At 36.6% G+C, this 19,567-nt stretch overlaps 1 protein-coding gene across 1 annotated transcript in view; it reads left to right on the forward strand.

The window, feature by feature from the left end:
• ROBO1 (roundabout guidance receptor 1) overlaps positions 1 to 19,567 on the forward strand; it is a 434,872-nt gene that overhangs the window by 160,258 nt on the left and 255,047 nt on the right. Inside the window, exon 3 of the mRNA XM_014064019.2 lies at positions 5,707 to 5,790. Coding sequence (XP_013919494.2) covers positions 5,707 to 5,790 — 84 coding nt within the window. The remainder of the gene's footprint in view (positions 1 to 5,706; positions 5,791 to 19,567) is intronic.

The raw sequence follows: 19,567 nt of genomic DNA on the forward strand, positions 1-19,567 counted from the left end.
AAGTAATTCTCCCACGGCACACCTTACACTATGTCACGGCACACTAGTGTGCCGCGGCACAGTGGTTGAAAAACACTGGCTTAGTGATTCATGTGAGCCATTCAAACAAGACACTGAAACTCAATAGAATTATAGCAAAAAAGTACTGTTATCTGTTTCATGTGTATATTTGAGTAATTTTCTTTATTTCATTGTGTAATTCTTCTTTCCACTTGCATTTCTGAATTAAAGCCATAGATGCAAATTTTTCCCTTGAGAAAAATAAATACCTTCTTGACCTCTGTGGCACTTTTGGATAGAGAGAGACAGTCAGATTTCTTTTCAGGCAAATGATACAATGGACTAGAATTAACACATTACACATTAAGAATGTGTAAAAAATTAGATCACTATTTATGACAATAAATGTAAATTATTTTGTCTTTCAATGTAGTTTTAATGTATTGCTTGTTAAATTTATATGTTACAATTTATTGCTTGTTAATTACTTGTTAAATGTATGTGTTAAATTTATTGCTTGTTAAATTTATGCATAATCACACCAATTGTTTTCTTAAAATGTCTAACCTTAAACCTTTCAGCTTGTATTGTTTATTGGACAAGAAATTTGTATTATTTTTTTTAATAAAAAATAGAATAAGCAGAGTTCTGAAATATTAGTATAAACAAAGCAACATATTGAAAGGGAGCATTATCGGAGTACTACAAAACATTTGTAATGTTCACATTCTTCTGTGAAGTTCTTTATTGTATTATAATTTATTGTCTACATTCATGTTTTTATTGATAGTGTTCATAGCTATATTTTATTGCTGTTCTTAACATGTTACACTAATGCATCCATTAAATTGCATTATCTTTAAGTTCAAAGATAGTGTTTGGCATTCAATAGTGGTCTAATTTTTCATAATACTTTACAAAGATTACTATAGATTCACACTGAAATGGTGATATTATGAAAACACTTTTCAACTGAAATTGATATCACTCAAAAATAAATGCTAAAAATATATTTTGAAATCATTGATTTAAAAAATGATTGTATGCCCAGTTTTACATTGGCTGAATGATGCATGAAGGTTTAAACAAAAAGGAAAATCAATATAGTCATTTGTTGGGGTACCTTTTAGGTATGACAAATGAGAAAATGGTTTAAATCTAAACACATTAGGATTCTGTAGTTAAATGCCAAGCATATCGTTCTTTTTCAAAAATAATGTTTAATGTTCTTTGCCTGTGATCTTAATTGAGAAAACATTATTCAAGAAGCATGCAATGTTGTCAAGTTGTTTTCGTATACATTGTTTTATTGAATTAAAGTTTATTTGCCACATAAATTTATCTATTGACTGAACACTAGAATCTAAAAAGGAAGGGAGTTGGGACAATTTTTTTTTAATAAATAAAAATAAAAATGAGATGGCTGCATGTCAGTCTTCAAAAACTAAACACACAAAAGACAACTGCTAAAGCAAGGAAAACTGATGATACTGTATGTCTCAAGGAAAACAGACAAAGAGTCAATATTTGTCTGCTTTGAAAGGTATTTAAGCTCAATCCCACATAGAGCGCATCACAGTAGTACAGGTGTGAGGTAATTAGAATGTGACTTACCATCTGAACCTGTGGAAATGCACTTCTGGACACAGCTCATGGAGTAGTATTTTTTAATACAAGGGGATGCCCAGATTGAGAAACATTAAAACACAGTGACCCCCTTTGCTGCTTCCTACTGCTGATCCAGAAATATATAGTATTTTTGTATATGATGGTATTTAAAACTGCTGAGAAATCAAGGCACACTGACATAGAGCCACCACTCCCATCCTGGTTCTGTCAAAGATTATTGACAAGTAAGGACAGTGTACTTTATCCTGATCTGAAACCCAATTGAAATAGATGCAGATATCTGCTTCTTACAACATCCTCTCTATTTACTCATCTGCCAGACAGAAGATTGGAAACTGGATGGTAATTATCCAGGAATGGTGCCTTTTAAAAGAGAACAAACCTCCATCCCCTTCAAAGTGGAAAGACAAACCTATCACTCAAATAAGATAATAGCATTGCTATTTCTAAGACTATCTTGACAACCCAGGAGGGGCCAGGAACTAACAAATGGGTTGGGTACACTGACAGTTTGAAGGAACTTATCCACTTCCTCAAGTTCAATTAATGGATGCAAATTTAACATTGGGATTCAAAATAAGGCCAAGGTTATATGGGAACATTTAAACCTCCTAAACACGTATTTATTGCAGCTATCAAAACAATCATTTCAGGAGGTAGAGGAAGGAGACATAATAGCTTGGTTGTGCATGCAAAAAACTTTCAAGCTATCTTAAAGGATCTGGACAAAAACAAAAGGCTTGTTAACACAATATCACAATTAATAAAGTACCTCTGATCTCTATCATTAATAACCAGTGGTGGGTTTCAAAAATGGTTTGAACCTACTCTGTGGGTGTGGCCTCCTTTGTGGGAGTGGCTTGCCACCCATGTGACCGGATGGAAGTGGCTTGCTGCCCATGTGACCAGATATGAAGATGCCAACGACACTTGTCAGAACCACCTTAAATTACCTCACACACAGCACTGGCATGCATAAGAATACGATGTAAACTTGTTTTTTAAAAGGCATCTTGTGGTTCTGATTGCACCACAAACGCAGTAGTCATCCTTACCTTTCACAGACGCACTGAGTTTTATAAATATGAGCATGATATTGTAGAATAATTATATCCAAGGACCAGTGGTGGGTTTCAAAAATATTTGGAACCTCTTCTGTAGGTGTGGCCTGCTTTCCGGGTCCACTGGTGGAACCTCTTCTAACCGGTTCGGTAGATTTGATGAACCGGTTCTACCAAATAGGTGCGAACTGGTAGGAACTCACCTCTGTTAGTAACCCACATCTGTATTACCAATCTGTCTTTTCCCTTATTTGTCTTCTAAGTCTCATCACAATTTGAATCTTATATTAGTTTAGTTACTGTATATGTTTGTGAATTGCAGCTCACAAAGCTTACACTTTCAATACCATTTGTTAATCTGAAAAGATGTGTCAAATTCTTTCTAATTTGTGAATTTTCCTGTATCTACCAAGGTGAATATTTTTCTAAATTTACTATATTTGATTTTATAACATCTACAATCGGTGTAAATCATGTAATCCAGGAATCTGCTGCCAATCAGCTTTTTAAATGTGATTTGAAATCCAATATATCAGGGATAAATGTGGACAGGCTTATAAAGTTGTTAAAAATAACTTTTTATTTTAAATCTTATTGTAGATTTTTCATTGTTATCTGGTAAAATCTATCTAGATTGTGAACTTTTGTATAATATTGATATTTTCAATATTATAATTAATAAAATATGAGGAAAAAGCAAATGGGTATCAATATTAGAAATGTATTCAGCAAATTGAATCAAGCTCCACTGATTTTTTCATTAATCCAGAGAAATTTAGGAAAATATGTATGAAGAAGGCTAAAAATATTTAATCCCCAATGTAAGAAATGATGTGTCCTTAAACATTACTTTATAACTTGAAGCTTTAAAAAATAACAAAGAAAACATTTTGGTTATAGTAACTATTTGTCATACTGTCTATCCTGCTAATATTTTTCTACTAATTAATTTTACGAATCTCTGGAATATTTTGGGATAGTTAAGAGATTAAAAATAATTTGTTATAAATTATTTTTTATTACATAATGATGCAATAACACCTCCTTTTGTGAGGATATATGATAGGGGATATATGAATTTTTATGTGTATAAAAAATCGATCAGTTCACTTGTGATAAGCCTCTAAACTCAATGAAATGCAAGTTGAAGTGAATGTGTGTATATAAAAAAATATTAAAGCTTTTCACATAAATAAAAGACAAATATGAAGAAAAAATAAGAGATTAAAACACTTGAGTGAGAACATTTTTCTGAATACTGTATTACCAAGCAGTTTTATTAATGTAAAATGTGAATAGCATTGCATTAAGAAATTAAGCCTACCCTTTCTGTTCTAGAAACTGATCAAGAAACACTGAAAGACAGTTTCATATTTGATTTGTGTTGCAAAGTTGATTTCATATATATACAGAAAATGAACACAAACATGACATCTTTGCTGCTTTATTTACTAAAAGGTCTGTTCAGCTTGTTCTGCTGTGATTCACAACTGGTCCAGTGGTTCCTTGCATGCTAATAAGGAAATAGTGTGTTGGACAGAATTTTGATCAACTTTGATTCTCCAAAAAGTTTATAGGTTGCCAAGAGCTGATACAGAATAAATGATTATTAAGTGAAAATACTTATAAAGAGGGGTTTTTGTGTGTGTTAGAGTTCCTGTTTTAGAGTGAACATTCTTAGTAATGAGGAATGATTACATTATTTTAAAAATATTTTTGATGGAAAGACTTGTCTGTTTTATTAAGAAAATACTTTATTTAGTTCATTCTTTAAAGATTGTTAAATGCTTTCCACAAACAGGTATTATGTTTTTAACTACAGCAGTAGCAATGAGTGAGGTTTTTTTTTTAAGGTATGAATGGTGTACTTAAAATGCTTCCATATCACTTGTGTGCAATTTTAAAATTATAATCCCATATACAGTATATTCTTTGATAATACATGTAGGAAAACTATAAACACTGTATATAAGCAATTGAATATTTTATACTATAATAGACTTAATTCAGTAAAAGAGATAAATTAGATGCAGTCTATGTATCAGCTTATTTTTCCTATTTTTTAATATTTGTATAAACTTTTGATTCGATTCTATTAAACATTACTAAAATTAATTAAAGACAACTCAGTCTCTCTGGTATCTAAAACCACACCTCTCTTTGCACTCACTTGAATTTAATTTTCCCATTTCTCTATTTGTGCTCTCCTTTATGAATTATATATATGTATGTATGTATGTATGTATGTATGTATGTATGTATGTATGTGTGTGTGTGTGTGTATATATATATACATACATACATACATACATACATACATACATACATACATACATACATACATATATATATATATATATATATATATATATATATATATATATTTAAACAAACTTTATTTACTCTTAGATAACACTTCCAACATGTTATATATGCTTTCAGTATTATTCTTATTTTTCTTCCTTCTGATTATGAACTTTTGCCTTTTATTCTTTTACTTTTCTCCAGCTCCAGAGTCAAAATAGCACTTACACAAGTGCCTATTTGACAAGACATTGCTCTCCCTCTTCCCACAATGAGATAAAGTCCCCTGAGTCTGTAATTGCCAGGAGATGAAGCAATGATGGGAGTGATCCCAGTCAATAGCTTTGATTAACAATAAGGTAGAAAATTAGCAATGCTAGCGTTCAACCACCCTGCCTCCTCTTCCCCATATGTCTGCCACAGCTTGTGCTGGCTGCTCTGAAGAGTATAAACATTGTACTTCAGAGCTGTAAATTGCAGGGAAGTGGATTAGAAGATTAAAATTTAGGGATTATTAAACTGAAAGGAGGAGTAATGATGCTGAAGATATTGCAGAAATTAATTTATTCAATGTCATGGAAGGGTCTAATGCTGTCACTATTTGCTTTTCTGCTTTATATGGATTTACTTGTGTATGGACATTATTTGATGGCAATTACAAATACTGTTACTACTATCACTCCAACAACAGCTCTGATGTTGTTTTCAACAGACTCTGATGACCTAGAGAGAAGAAGTGACAGTGGAACAGCACTTCCCACCTTAGATAATGAGGACAATTCGCTGGGCTATACAGGTAGAGTCTCTTTTTTTCAATTATAACTTACTTTTCCTACTTCTTTGTGCCATCCATATATCTACATTTTAATGATCTTTCATGCCATTGTCATATAACTTTAATAAACATTCCATGAGATGCAAATATACATCAGAAAACATGCATGCTTTTTACAATAAATCAGTACTAAAAATATTAATATTGGGCAAGAAATATAAAAGTGTAATGTTCTTCAAATTATATGATTTATTAACAAAATTTTGCACAAAGCTCATCATCAGAAAATCAAATATTTATTATAGTATAGACCTACATAAAAACTAAATCTAAATTTTATCTCATAGCATTTTCTTAAAAGTTGAATATTTGGTTTCATCGTGTGTGTGTGTGTGTGTGTGTGTGTGTGTGTAATGTTTGTTCTTATTCACCCTTAACCTGCAGCACATTAAACATATTAAATATAGAGAAGAAAATGCTCTGTGCATCTAATTCCTTACCATGCTTTGTTTTTAATGATTACCTGCTTGTTTCAAAACATTATTATTATTTTAATATTTATTATGTCAAAAATGAATCTGCATCATGAGTAAAAATAAGTCTCTTTCTTTTGATATACAATATAAATCAAAGTATGATTTTCAAATCATTATAAGTAAAGTGCACATTAAGATTTACAAAGCTTAGATAAAACATAAAACTGTGTGTCAAATAATTGTGAAATAAAAGTTGTCACTATTTAACAATCAGAGAGTTGCAGTTTTGTCTGTCTTCGGATCTGTAAAATTTAATGCCTCAGTTGTAATGACAATATGGAATCCAGTCAAAAAAGAATTTTATAATTACATTCTTCTTGTATATAGAAGTTCTCTCTTCATATATGTTAAATGGAAATGTTATGAAAGTAAGGCAATGAGAATTGTTTGAAGTAAAGACTACTTTCAGTTATCCTTTAGTTGCATTTATATTCAATTATAGAGGATTATTTAAATAACTTCTTTTTAAAAAGCCATTGGAAAAGAATGTATTTTAGCAGTAGAGAATAAACAATAACTTTTTTATTTGTTTGTTTGTTTTGCTTATTTATTTGATTTGTTTGATTTATTTGATTTATAGAGCCAACCATTTAATATTAGTGATTCAGGAAACTATTCAAAGAATAAACCTTCAGAGGTTAAGACTTATGACACCTTCATTAAAACAAGAATGTCCCCAAGCAAAAAACACATCACCAGCAGAGCTCACCAACCTCCTGGTGCATATGCCTGGAGAATAATGAGGTCTCAAAAAGATTAAAAAGCTAATGGATTCAAGGTCATCTATATTTTTAGGAAGATGCTATTCCATAGAGCTCTTGCAGCCACAGAGAAGAGGCTATACTTCAAAGATAGCATTAAGTCATGCAGAAATAATGGGCACAGGAAGTCCCACAAATGGTTCCTTCGCCATTTAGACTATGTGTGGTAACCAACATCTCAAATCAAACCTGGATGCCAGTGGTGGGATTCAAAAATTTTTACTACCAGTTCTGTGGCCATGGCATGGCTTGGTGGTCATGGCAGGGGAAGGACACTGCAAGACCCCGATTTGCTCCTCACTCCTGGGGGAACAATATCACAAAATTTCCCTTCCCACCCCACTCCAGGGCAAGGATACTGTAAAATCTCTATTTCCATCCCACTCCAGGGCATGGATACCATAAAATCCCCATTCCCTCCCCACCCCACTAACCTGCTTTCCAGTACTGTTCTCCTGTGCAGGGCAACAGAAGAAGACCCAGCCGATGAGCTGGGACGCGGATCAGCTAGGACTCGGGAGGCAGCAAACAGATGGGGTGGAGCCAGCCAGAGGTGGTATTTGCTGGTTCTCCAAACTACTCAAAATTTTCACTATTGGTTCACCAAAACCGGCCAGAATTGGTTGAATACCACCTCTGCTGGATGCCAGTGTAGTTTTCAGAGCTATATCAAAAGATTCCAAAAATTGCCCTTGTCACTGGATTCTGAGCCATCTGAAGCTTCATGTAAATAAAGTAATTCAAGCAGGATATGATTAAGACATGAGGCTTTGACAAAAGCCTGAAAAGACCAAATGACTTTGGGTACATGGGCTCCAGATTCTCCAACTTTGTCATCTTTGACAAGTATAGTGTGGCACTGCTAAAAAAGATCTGGTCTGCAACTTGGTGGTTCTAGCGCAGATAACAGTTGCTGATAGGAGAGCCTTTGCACAACTTTGTGTTGTGCACCAGTTGCAACCTTTCCTGGATCAGGATTCCCTGCACTCAGTCATTCAGTCTCTGGTCATCACATAGTTGGACTATTGTAATGTACTCTACATGGGGCAACCCTTGAAGAGCATTCAGAAGTTACAGCTGGTGCAGAGTGTGGCAGCGCATGCAGTTTTGGGAGCCCCAGGAATAGTCCCTGTGACACCACTGCTCCATGAGCTGCATTGGTTACTGATATGCTTGTAGGTACAATTCAAGGTGTTGGTGATCACCTTTAAAATCCTTCATGGCATGGGTCATTGTTATTTGAGGGATTGTCTCATCCCACTGGAATTGGCCCTTCCCATTTGTACTGGTAGAGGATGCATGCTGCAGGTCCCATCTGTCCAATTGTTCTGGCTGGCAGGGTTAAGGAGTTGCTCTTGCCCTCTGGAGCATCTTGCCCTCCCAATGTGACGTTGGCCCTAACCCTCCTATCCTTTCATAAGATCCTAAAGATGTTGCTGTGTCACTTGGCTTGGGGCCCAGTGGTTGATCAAGTAACAACAGATTCTACCTCTCCCACTCCACCCCCATTATCCCCATGTGTCCTTAAGTTTTAATGTTTGATTTTAATTATTTATGTTTTAATTGTATATGCATAGACATATTTTATGACTGACAGTCTCCCAGAGTTACTCTATGGTAGCCCTGTCTAATTATGGTGAGGTGGGTGTCCACCTTCTTTCCCTCTCTCCCCCCTCTATTTTATATAGAGAGAGAGGGACAGAGAGAGGGACAGAGAGAGTGAAATGCAACTGGTGCATAAGCCACTTATTTTAAATATTGCCTTTCTCTGTCAGGCATGGATGTAACCTGCTTTTTAAGCAGTCTAGCAATACCTCCAAATTATGTACTAGCTATTACAGATGAAGTACAATACCAAAAGAAATACAAAGAGATATCTTTTTATTAATAATCTCACATGATATATCATTTCTTGCCCATCCATGGTAAACTATGCTGGTCTATGAGATCTCCATGCTTGCTATCATAATGTGAGGAATTTTATCACTAACAACTGAGTGAAAAGTAGAGATACAAGCTCTACTATATCACTGAAACAAACAGGCAAAGTATTCGCAGGAACCGATTCCATTCTTATATGTACCTCTTAAATTTCTGCTCATTATTAGCTGTTCATCATCTCAAGCATTTTCTTTTCAAAAAAACTTACCAGTTTTTTTTATTTTATGGATGACAGATCATGTGAAAAATCAAACCACAGCACTGGTCCTAGTTGTTTTATGAGGAAAAAGGATGAAAATGAAGCAAGTGGAGACACTGCTGCAAAGAAATGGAATGGGACAATTCACTGTGGCCAACTTGCCACAGCCATCTTGTGGCCATCTCATTGCAGCCAACTTGTGGCCATCTTGCCATGGCAACTCGCCATGGAACTGTTCCATGGAGGATAACTCAATGTGATAAATATTATCCACTATTTCTTTGACATCATTTCCATTGACAAAAATGGAAGTAATGTAGAAGAAACAGTGGTGGATAACATTTATTGTGTTGAGTTATCCCACATGGATTATCTCTCAGCAAGTTGGCTGCATTGAGATAGCCGCAAGACGACTGTGGTGAGTTTGCTGCAGTGAATTATCCTAGATCTGCAAAGAAGATGGGATCCCAACTAATCCTCATAATAGTTCATTAAAGTACCTTAGTTCACCCTTTTGCTCTACAGCTGCCCAATTTTATTTTACTTTTCAGTGGTTATCATCATCTATAATGGTAATAATAATCAACACCAACTGAGTCTAAAAAATTAATGCAATAAAGTTAAGACAAAACCCAAAATAGATACCTTCAGATCAAAAGTACATTGAAATAAAACAGTTTCAACATGTTTACCAAATTATAACAAGACGGAGACAGCAATTTCTTCTCTGGGATAGTGTCTCAGAAGATCGACGGATATTATTAAGAAAACTCTTGTCTTTCTGTGTCCTGAGAGACTTGCAAGGGAAGCAAACTTTCTGCAGGCCTTCTATCAATAATGAAAGTGCAATGGTGGATTCAATTTTGTCAAGTAATTGGCTGAGGTAGCCCAGTGTAGCTTCGCTTAGTTGAAAAATGTAACTTAATAATATTAAATGACTTGATTTTCTAGGAATTTGTTTTAGCCTTAAAAGCAACTTAAATATTAAATCTAAATAAGAATTTAAGGAAAAAAGACAAATGTAGATAATTTTATTGAAATACATATTTTTCATCTTAAACTGTCTCTTAAATCAGTTGTAAAAAATTTTGTTTACTGCATATAATAAGAGGCTTTAGAAAGGTGACAGGCGAATAAAGATTTTTTTAAAAAAGAAAAAAAAATATTTATCCCTATGGAGAATAATTTAATGATATGGTTTGAATATTTCTAGATGATTTTCATGGATTTATGTTTTCACTATCAGCTAAGATCCTAATAGACAACCATGAGAGTTAATTAAAATAGTTCCAGTTGAATTACTAGATTCCTGGACACAAATTGAGATGAATAATGCAAAGCTACTGAAAAGGGTTTAATAAATGCTAAACACTGGTTGACTCTTCACTAATTAAACACCATTCAATGAATTATGGAAGACAATATTCTTAAGAAATCAAAGTACAGCATCAGTATCAGGATACCAAAGGATATAGTGATAAATGAGAAGATTTGGAGCAAAATTTATTCTTTAGATAAACTAAAGTAGAATCCATCAAGTGAAATTAGTCTTCTTGATAGAGAACTTGATATAGAAAGTAAAATAAAATTAACTTTTGATTGATAAGTCATGTGACACTCAGTCATATAGCGCGAAATTTGTAGTATTACTATTAAAAAGTAAAGATTTTCCCTGTCCAGTTGTGTTTAACTCTAAGGACAGTGTTTATCTCCATTTCCTAGATGAGGGAGCCCACATTGTCTGAAAATAGCTTCTGTACTCAGCATGACTATACATGGAACGCTGTTACCTTCCCATCAAAATAGTAACTATTTACTTGAATTTGCCTGCTTCAAACTGTTAGGGTGGCAAGAGCTCGGGCAAAAGCAGGAGGAGGTGGGGCTTGGATCTCAAATTGTCAATCTTCTGACAAAATGCCTAGCATCCTAACCACTAGGTTACTGTGCCCCTACTATTACTATACTCGCTGTTCAAAACTGAAATATATACAAAAGATTCAATTGTTTATGTAATGTTGAATAAAATTTTATTTAGCACTTTTTCTAAATGTTTTTTAAATATTAATACTCTTCGCACTGATGCAGCGGTAGGATTCAGTAGGACGCTGCAAGGCTTTTGATGCTGGGATGACTCATTTATGGTGAAGTTTGAGGAAGCGAAACTAGCCAAGGTCTCTGTTGTTTCTGCTTTCTTTGCATGCAGCCAAAAGTTCTCAAAAGTCAGGAAATGCCAAGCTTGACCTATACCCACACTTCACGTATTAATTCCACTTTCTCAGCCTACTACCTAAGCGACCCTCCCTGGCTGCTGACGATAGAGGAATACTTTGAAAGTAAATTCACCCACCATTTCACCATGAATCACCATGCTCCTGACTGAGGGTAAAGCAGGAAAAAGCAGCCACTCATGTCCTGCCGCAAGTGATTGTAGAAGTTGGGCAGTGGCATGACAGGTGTTGGGGTGTGGGAGGCTTGGATATGGCGATCCTAAGGTAAGTGGATGATGGGCATGTGGGGCAGCTCCTCAACCCATACCTGCCCTAGTTTGATTTTTAAACCTGAACGATAGTCTACACCCAGACAGTGGGCGGGGCTTAACTAGGGCTTATTTTAGGCGCAGATGTGAGAATTTTGTTTTTGTGGTAGGTTGTATTTTCAGGGAAACAGTATTTAGAAGAACTGCTGAATGAAATTTAATTTTACATTACATAAACTATTAAAATCATGTGCACATGCAGTTTACTTAGAAACTCTTTGTGTAAAAGTAATACTTGTAAATAATAATTGTAAATCAACAAGTAGTTCTTTATTTCCCTTTTGTTTTAAACCTGATTTATGTTTATTCCGTAATAATGAAAAAGGAAATGTGTAAATACATATGTTTATGTTTGTGCATTCCCCCATGTGCAGTTTAATATGTATGTGTATATGGCATATACACATGCAGTATCAACAAAAAGAAATTAGAAAATTCAACATAAAGTAATGATTTTTCTGTTAAATTACAAGCAAGCCTTGGTTCAGTTTCCCAGCACTATCACACACACATACAGGCAAAACAAGACCCACGGAGAGAGAGAGAGAGAAAGAGAATGATGGAATGGGAGGGAAAGCTAAAAAGAAAGTTACAATTTTGTTAATATAGGTGGTATTCTACAGAAGGCAAAAGAAATACATTGTGGTTCATATACTATAATTCCACATAAGGAAAAAAAGAGAAAAAGAGGAAGGAAGTGGAAACAAAATAAATATTCAAAGAGTATTAAATGAATGCATGTGTTCATATGCAACTACATATGGTCATAACGCAGACTTTTAGAAATGAAAGACATAAATCTCCATAGTATTTACAGATGGTTTTTGAGAAGATCCTGATAGCCAGCCACTGGGAAAAAAATCATTCTGAGACTGGTTCATTGTCAACCACAATGTATACAATAACTATCTTATTAAAACTACACATCTGGATAAATATTTTTCAGGTTTAAATATGCATCCCTAGGGCACATAAACAAGAAGAGAAACTATGCAACTAATCCAAAGGGAATTCTTTTTCATTTTAATGGGATCTTCATATTGTCTTTAAAAAAAGAAGGAAAATTGCCTAAGTACAGGTGTGCATATTTAGCCTCTACATAATAGTAACAGCTGTACAGGATGAAGGACATCTTCACTTGAATACTTCTTTCTGGAAAACTGTATTCTACACTTGCCAGAAACTAGATATATTTTAAAAAGAAAATAATGGACCTTTTAAAATAAAATGCCATGCACTCCAAAATATATTTATTACCTGATTTAATATCTATTCTGCTCACATCTTGAGTACTGCAAAACTGAACTAAAGGATACATTTCCATTATGTTCAAAGAATAAATAGTACTAATAATCAAGCCAAACATGATAATCTGCAATCTAATTATTATGCAAGAAGAAGAAAATAATACCCATATTTTATTCGCTTTAGTAATTTGTGTACATACAACACACATTTGTGTATTGTTTATCTTATTTTTGAGAGCCAATTAAATTTTCCATTGATTCTTTCATATTTTCTTTCAAGGAATATTAACATCATTATATTTAAGGTGTTCCACAAGTATTTGGGATGGGAATCAATGAAAAACATACTATCTCAAAAGAGAACAATTGAGATAGTAAGTAAAATCTTTATTACGGTCAAAGACCAGCAATACACATTAGTTTTTACACTATATTAAAAAATACTAACATTAAAATATAATTAAAAAGTATTGATATTAAAAGTGGATAATAACATAATGGTCCAAAGATTGTTAAAGGTATGTCCAGATAATTGGTACAAGATGGTACTATACTTTTGTAGCCAATTTTTTTCTTATGGACATTGCAGCAGCACAGAACTTTGCTACTACATACATGGTAACCAGGTTAGTGTCCTGGAGGAGAAAGCCTAGATAAAAATGGTCTGCCCTCCCTGGCAATCTCCCTAATAAGGGGAGAATGTGTGCAGACCTACAAGTTCTGTATAGCTAGCAGTGTAATAGAACATGTGAATTATCTTCCACTTCTCCTTTATCACATAGACAAGCGTGTTCTGCTATAGGTTCTGCTATAGGTGTTCTCTTATACCTGGAGGAGTGCTGAAGGAAGAATGTTAAATCTGGCTCTGAAGAAAGCTATTCTTTGTTTTGGGGAGATCAGGTCATTTAGATATCTTGCCGATTCCCACACACCTGTCCCTTTAATTCTGTCCCTACTGTGGAGAGGTAACCTATTTAGTTCTTCTTGGAACTCCATTCCCTCCATGTCCCTCATTCTATTAATTACTACTCAAAGCCTAGGGACATTAAGAATAATGGTGAGAGCCCATAAGAGCCCAGCTTGTGATCAATTGCCTGTTTCCAGGGGGATGGGAAATTGTCAGTCAACACTAGTGGGGACAATCCCTCTGGAAAGAAATGTATTTTAAGCCAATAAATGATCATCATCTTCCAGGCTCTTACCTGAATTTGAGGCATGCCTGTCTCAATTCTTAACTGGGCATTTGGAGTTCCATTGGGTGCAGCTAAGATGGCTCGCAGGAATTTAGTTTGTATGGTTTATAGCAAGTCTCTCTTTGCAAGGATTCCTGTTTGTGCCCCGTAAAGAATTTGTGCCAATGTTTTGGCCTCAAAAAGTTTTAAGGCAGCAGGTACTAACTGACCTCCACCTGTATAAAAGAAATGTTTGATTGCATTTGAGAACCTAATGGCTACTTGCAATGTGTAATCCAGGTGTGCCTTCCATGTCCCTAGCGAGTGGAAAACCACACCAAGGTATCTAAATATTCTAACCTGTTCCAAACTATATCCTTCTATTTGCCAGGAGTATTGGCTTGGTCTTTTAACAAAAACTAAAATTTTTGATTTATCGAAGTTAAGGACCAGCTTGTTTTGCCTGCAATAGCCGAGTATTACCCTAATTGCTCTCTTCAGTCCTATGGGGGTTTGTGAAATGATAGTGGCATCATCAGCATATAAGAGAATTGGCACTTTGCGTTGTGCTAGGTTAGGAGGAGGGAAATCAGGGTTCTGTAAGAGATCAATCGGGATTAATATAGAAGCTGAAGAGGGAGGGGGACAAGATGCATCCCTGCCATACCCCATTTTGTACCCTTACTGAGCCGGTTAAACTCCCTAAGAACAATTGAGATAAGATTATTGGTGGCAGCCACATGCAACAGGATTGCAAACATTCATTGCAAAGATGGAATTGTCTTTTTAATAAAAATATTCTATAATTTAGAGATAACAAACATTAAATTAATTATGATGAAGTAGACAAATAAGATTAAAAGACCTCGCGTTCATTATCCAAAGGATGTATTGAATAAATATTCTTGAATTTATACATATTTTTGCACAAATAATTGCTTAATTTATTAAGACTCAAATTGCTTAGGATTTGAGTCACCCTGGTTTGTATTGTAACATCCACCGTATGAACATATATAATATTTTTTTTGTTAAAATGGTTTAGGATGCATTGTTGGTATTCTATGATTTGAGAAAAGATCTCAAGTACAGGGTCTTTCCTATAGTTGAAGTTAAGTCTAGATGTTCTCCCCCTCCCCCTTTGGGCCCACTATTTAATTAGTATACTGATAATTAATAATTGCCTGACTGAGAAACATTCCTTTTGGACTATTTTGGAACATGACATCTTACAGATACAGTATTTTTCCCTTTTGAACTTTAAATATCAGTACCTGGTAATTAAATTAATTCAGACAATGTCTTTGAGGGAAAAGGTTATCGCTTTAACCCAGCAATCAATTCATTATTTAAATACTAATCTTCTAAATGATTAACACAGAGAACTTTTCATATTATAAAATAGTCCTATTTCTTTCTTTCTATTCATGCAGTGTACAAAATATTATTTTAGTGTAGTATTTCTTTTCCATTTTTTAGCATTTACATGAAGTAAATAGCAAATATTTTAAATCTCTATGAATGCAAATGTCCTAGGCTTTATTTTATAATAATATATTAGAATATAGCACAATATGTTATTGTTGTTAGCCGCAAAGTCATGTCCAACCCATTGCGATCCCATGGACAACATTCCTTCAGGCCTTCCTGTCCTCTACAATCCCCCGAATCAATTTAAGGTCACATTGGCTGCTTCAGTGACTCCATCCAGCCACCTCATTCTCTGTCGTGCCCTTCTTCTTTTGCCGCAATCTTGACCAGCATTAGGTTCTTCTTCAGTGAAAATGTCACAGCTCCTTCAATTAATAACCAAGAAAGAAATCACTCAACTCCATGTTTCAGAATTAAGTGTACTTTTACTGATTATAACCGATGAGAAACGAAGCAAAGCTGGATCTGAGCAAAAGAGCGCGAAAGCAATAGATATCAATACATGATTCATTCCCCTCCCCTTGATACCCCAGTCTACAGTCCAATCATATATCACCACAACTGTCAGGTGAAAACATCTTCAAACATCATCATCAGGTTGGAATGCTGGACAGTTGGCCTTGGCGGGAAACTCCCCTCCTTCCACATGTGCAAACGAATGGTGAGAACAACTCCCAATTAACAGTCCTCCTGTACAGATTATTTCCCCCACCCAAATACCATGCCCTCCCTCCCCGTTTCAATGGCAGCCGAAAAGCAAGCAGCAAAACAGAGGCTCACAGAATCCTTCCTTCTCATTAGGTGGCCAAAGTATTTGAATTTTTCTTCAGGATCTGGCCTTCTAAAGAGCAGTCATGGTTGATCTCCTCTAGGAGTATCTCTAGGAGATACTGACCGGTATGATTGCCTTGCAGTCCAAGGGACTCGTAGGAGTCTTCTCCAGCACCATAGTTCAAAGGCTTCAATTCTTTGGCACTCAGCTTTCCTTATGGTCCAGCTTTCACAGCCATACATTGCAACTGGGAAAACCATTGTTGGCATTGTGATGTCTTTGCTTTTTAGTATGCTGTCTAGATTTGCCATAGCTTTCCTCCCCAGGAGAAAGTGTCTTTTAATTTCTTGACTGTAGTCCCCATCTGCGGTGATCGGGGAATCTAGGAAAATGAAATCTGTCACTACCTCCATTTCCTCTCCATCTATTTGCCAGGAATTGAGAAGGCCAGATGCCATGTGTGGTGGTCTCTCATGAGGAATAAGACACACAGCCAAGGTATTCCCCTGCCGGTGAGGCTTCCAACGGCCATGAGGAATGCCATTCGGCGGTCCTTATGACAGAAACATCAGCACCAGAGTTTACAAGACCAGAAAATAGGGTGCCATTAATTAATAGTGGCATCATAAGCTTATTGGGTGTGATTTTTTGTGTCAAAGCCAATAATTCAGGGGAGCCTTTAAAAAGGGACATGGAGGGATCGCCACAAGATAGTGGCGCTTCCGCACAGGGGATTAACACAAGGTGGGCAATGGAATCCCCCTTTTGAATCTCAATTGGGACGTTTGTATAAAATTGAATTTGAACAGGGGCAGTAGAGTCCGAATCGACCATAGTAGGGATGACCGATGTCCCCTTCTTCTGAGCCAAACAATGAGGGAGTATTATTCCCACCATGCCAGGGGGCAGGGGGCCATGAATATTGGTTTCAGCCATTGTGAGCAAATTAGGAAAATCTACCGAAACCGCATTTATAAATTGTAAATCAATTCGGGACTGGCCCCTAATGGGCATTCGTTGTTCTGGCGGAGAGGAAGCAGCCTTGGGGAGGGGGTTAGCTGCACACCCCCTATCTAGTTTCCCTGGTTGGATTGGTTTGATCGGCACTGATTTGCCCAATGATAGCCCTTCTTACATTTTGGGCAAACTGTATTTGGTTTCATCCCTGTGTTTTTCGCGGGACGCGCAGCCCCCCCTCCGGGGGCTCGACACTGCTTTTTAAAATGTCCGGGCTTCCCGCAGTTAAAGCAGGTGCCCTGGGGTTGATTTCCCTTTGGCAGCGCGGCTGCCAATGTATCCATTTGGAAGGCGTTAGTTCCGACGATACGACACTGCCTTTTGTAAGCGGTTAATAAAATTGGAATAAGATTCCGTTGCAGTTTGTCTTATGGCAGAAAAGGATTGAATCGGGGTACCAGATTCATCTACACGGGGCAGGGCTGCCATTACACATTCGTTGACAAGCGGAAAAGCAAGGGGTGTTAAGGCCTGCGCCTGGGTGATGAGTGTAGCAAAGGCACCCTCCCCAAATAATTGTTCCATGGTCCACTGGGCCCCTGGCCGTGTCGCCCTATTCATGGCTTCCCTTTTGTACTCGGACTCAAACACCGCATACTGGGTTCCATTAAGCAACATACGAGCCAAGTCTTTCCAATCCTGCGGGAGCAGTTGATAGGCACCCTCTAAAGAATTAAGAAGTCCTCTGGAGTAGTGGCTGGTAATTCCATAATCCTTTATCACATTTTTTAATTCTTTAAAATCATTACCAATTCTTTAATTCATTACCAGAGGCACGGGTTCCCATTCAAAAACAATGCCTGCTGGTGTAGTCCGGTATATCACTGGAAATAGCTCAATGTCCTGCAGATCGGAGGCGTCTAAACCTCCTTCTTTTATTGCTTTTTGATAAGCTCCTCTAATAATTCCTGGCTGTTGGGCGTGGCCAGAGGGGCTGTCAGCAGTAGTCTGACAGCATGTGGGTTGGGAAAAAGCCTCAGGAGCCGTGGGTTGGCAAACCCGTAAGTCTGGAGCAGGAGTTGTTAACATAACAGACGTTGTTTGATAAGGAGGTGGATTCAACAACAGCTGATGAGGGGATTCAGCATGTGTCTGAATCAATGTATAAGCAATTTTCCACAGACAAAGAACATCTGGGGGAGCCTCGGAACTTGGTGGAGGACTGCGTCAATTTTCCTCCATGTGTCGGCTTTTAAGGAGCCATGTTCTGGATAATATGGACAGTTAGCCCAAACATAAGCAAGCAATTTGACAGCCTCTGATTTAGAGAGAGGCTTGGTAGTTTTTCGGTCGGGTGCTTAAATATATTTTCCTGCCTAATTGCCTAAGCTCTTCAACATGAACTTTCTGAGCTGCAGACAATCCACCCCCCATACTTACGAATTAGAATCAGTCGCCAGCGACGTCGTCGGGTGCACCAAGCCTATTCCAGGCGGTAAGCAGAGGGTTAGCAGGGACGTACATGTCGGCACAGGATCACGTCGAGGTCACCAAGTGTGGTGGTCTCTCATGAGGAATAAGACACACAGCCAAGGTATCTCGGGATGAGAGCTCAGAACAGACTCTGAAACCCCCTTTTATTCTTATTACACTCATTAGCATACAATGTTATCACTTAGGGCCAGAGCTTGCCTGTGGCCAGTTACTTTTATGAGTCATTTATCCTGTTTTCCACATTCCCATGCGCTTTCATTGTTTCGTGTGCTCTATGGGATATCCTGTGGGAGCAGGTCTCTGCAATTATTCCCACACCATGATCTTAGTTTTCGTAATGTTGAGTTTCAAGCCAACTTTTGCATTCTCCTCCTTCACCCGCATCAAGAGGCTCTTTAGTTCCTCTTCACTTTTTGCCATTAGAGTGGTATCATCTGCATATCTGTGGATGTTGATATTTCTCCTGGCAATCTTAATTCCAATTTGTAATTCATATAGCCCTGCCCTTCTCATGATGTGCTCTGCATATAAATTAAATGGGCAGGGTGACAATATACAACCTTTCTCAATTTTGAACCAATCAGTGGTTCCATGTTCAATTCTCACTGTTGTTTCTTGACCCGCATATAGGTTTCTCAAGAGACAAATAGGATGGCCTGGTACTCCTTTAAGATCTCTTTAAGAACTTGCCACAATTTGTTGTGAGCCACACAATCAAAGGCTTTAGCATAGTCAATGAAGCAGAAGTAGAT

The sequence above is a fragment of the Thamnophis sirtalis genome, unplaced genomic scaffold (assembly GCF_051295495.1).
Source record: "Thamnophis sirtalis isolate CommonGarterSnake01/CBP01778 unplaced genomic scaffold, rThaSir2_p1.2 scaffold_8, whole genome shotgun sequence".
Classification (NCBI taxonomy): Eukaryota; Metazoa; Chordata; class Lepidosauria; order Squamata; family Natricidae; genus Thamnophis; species Thamnophis sirtalis.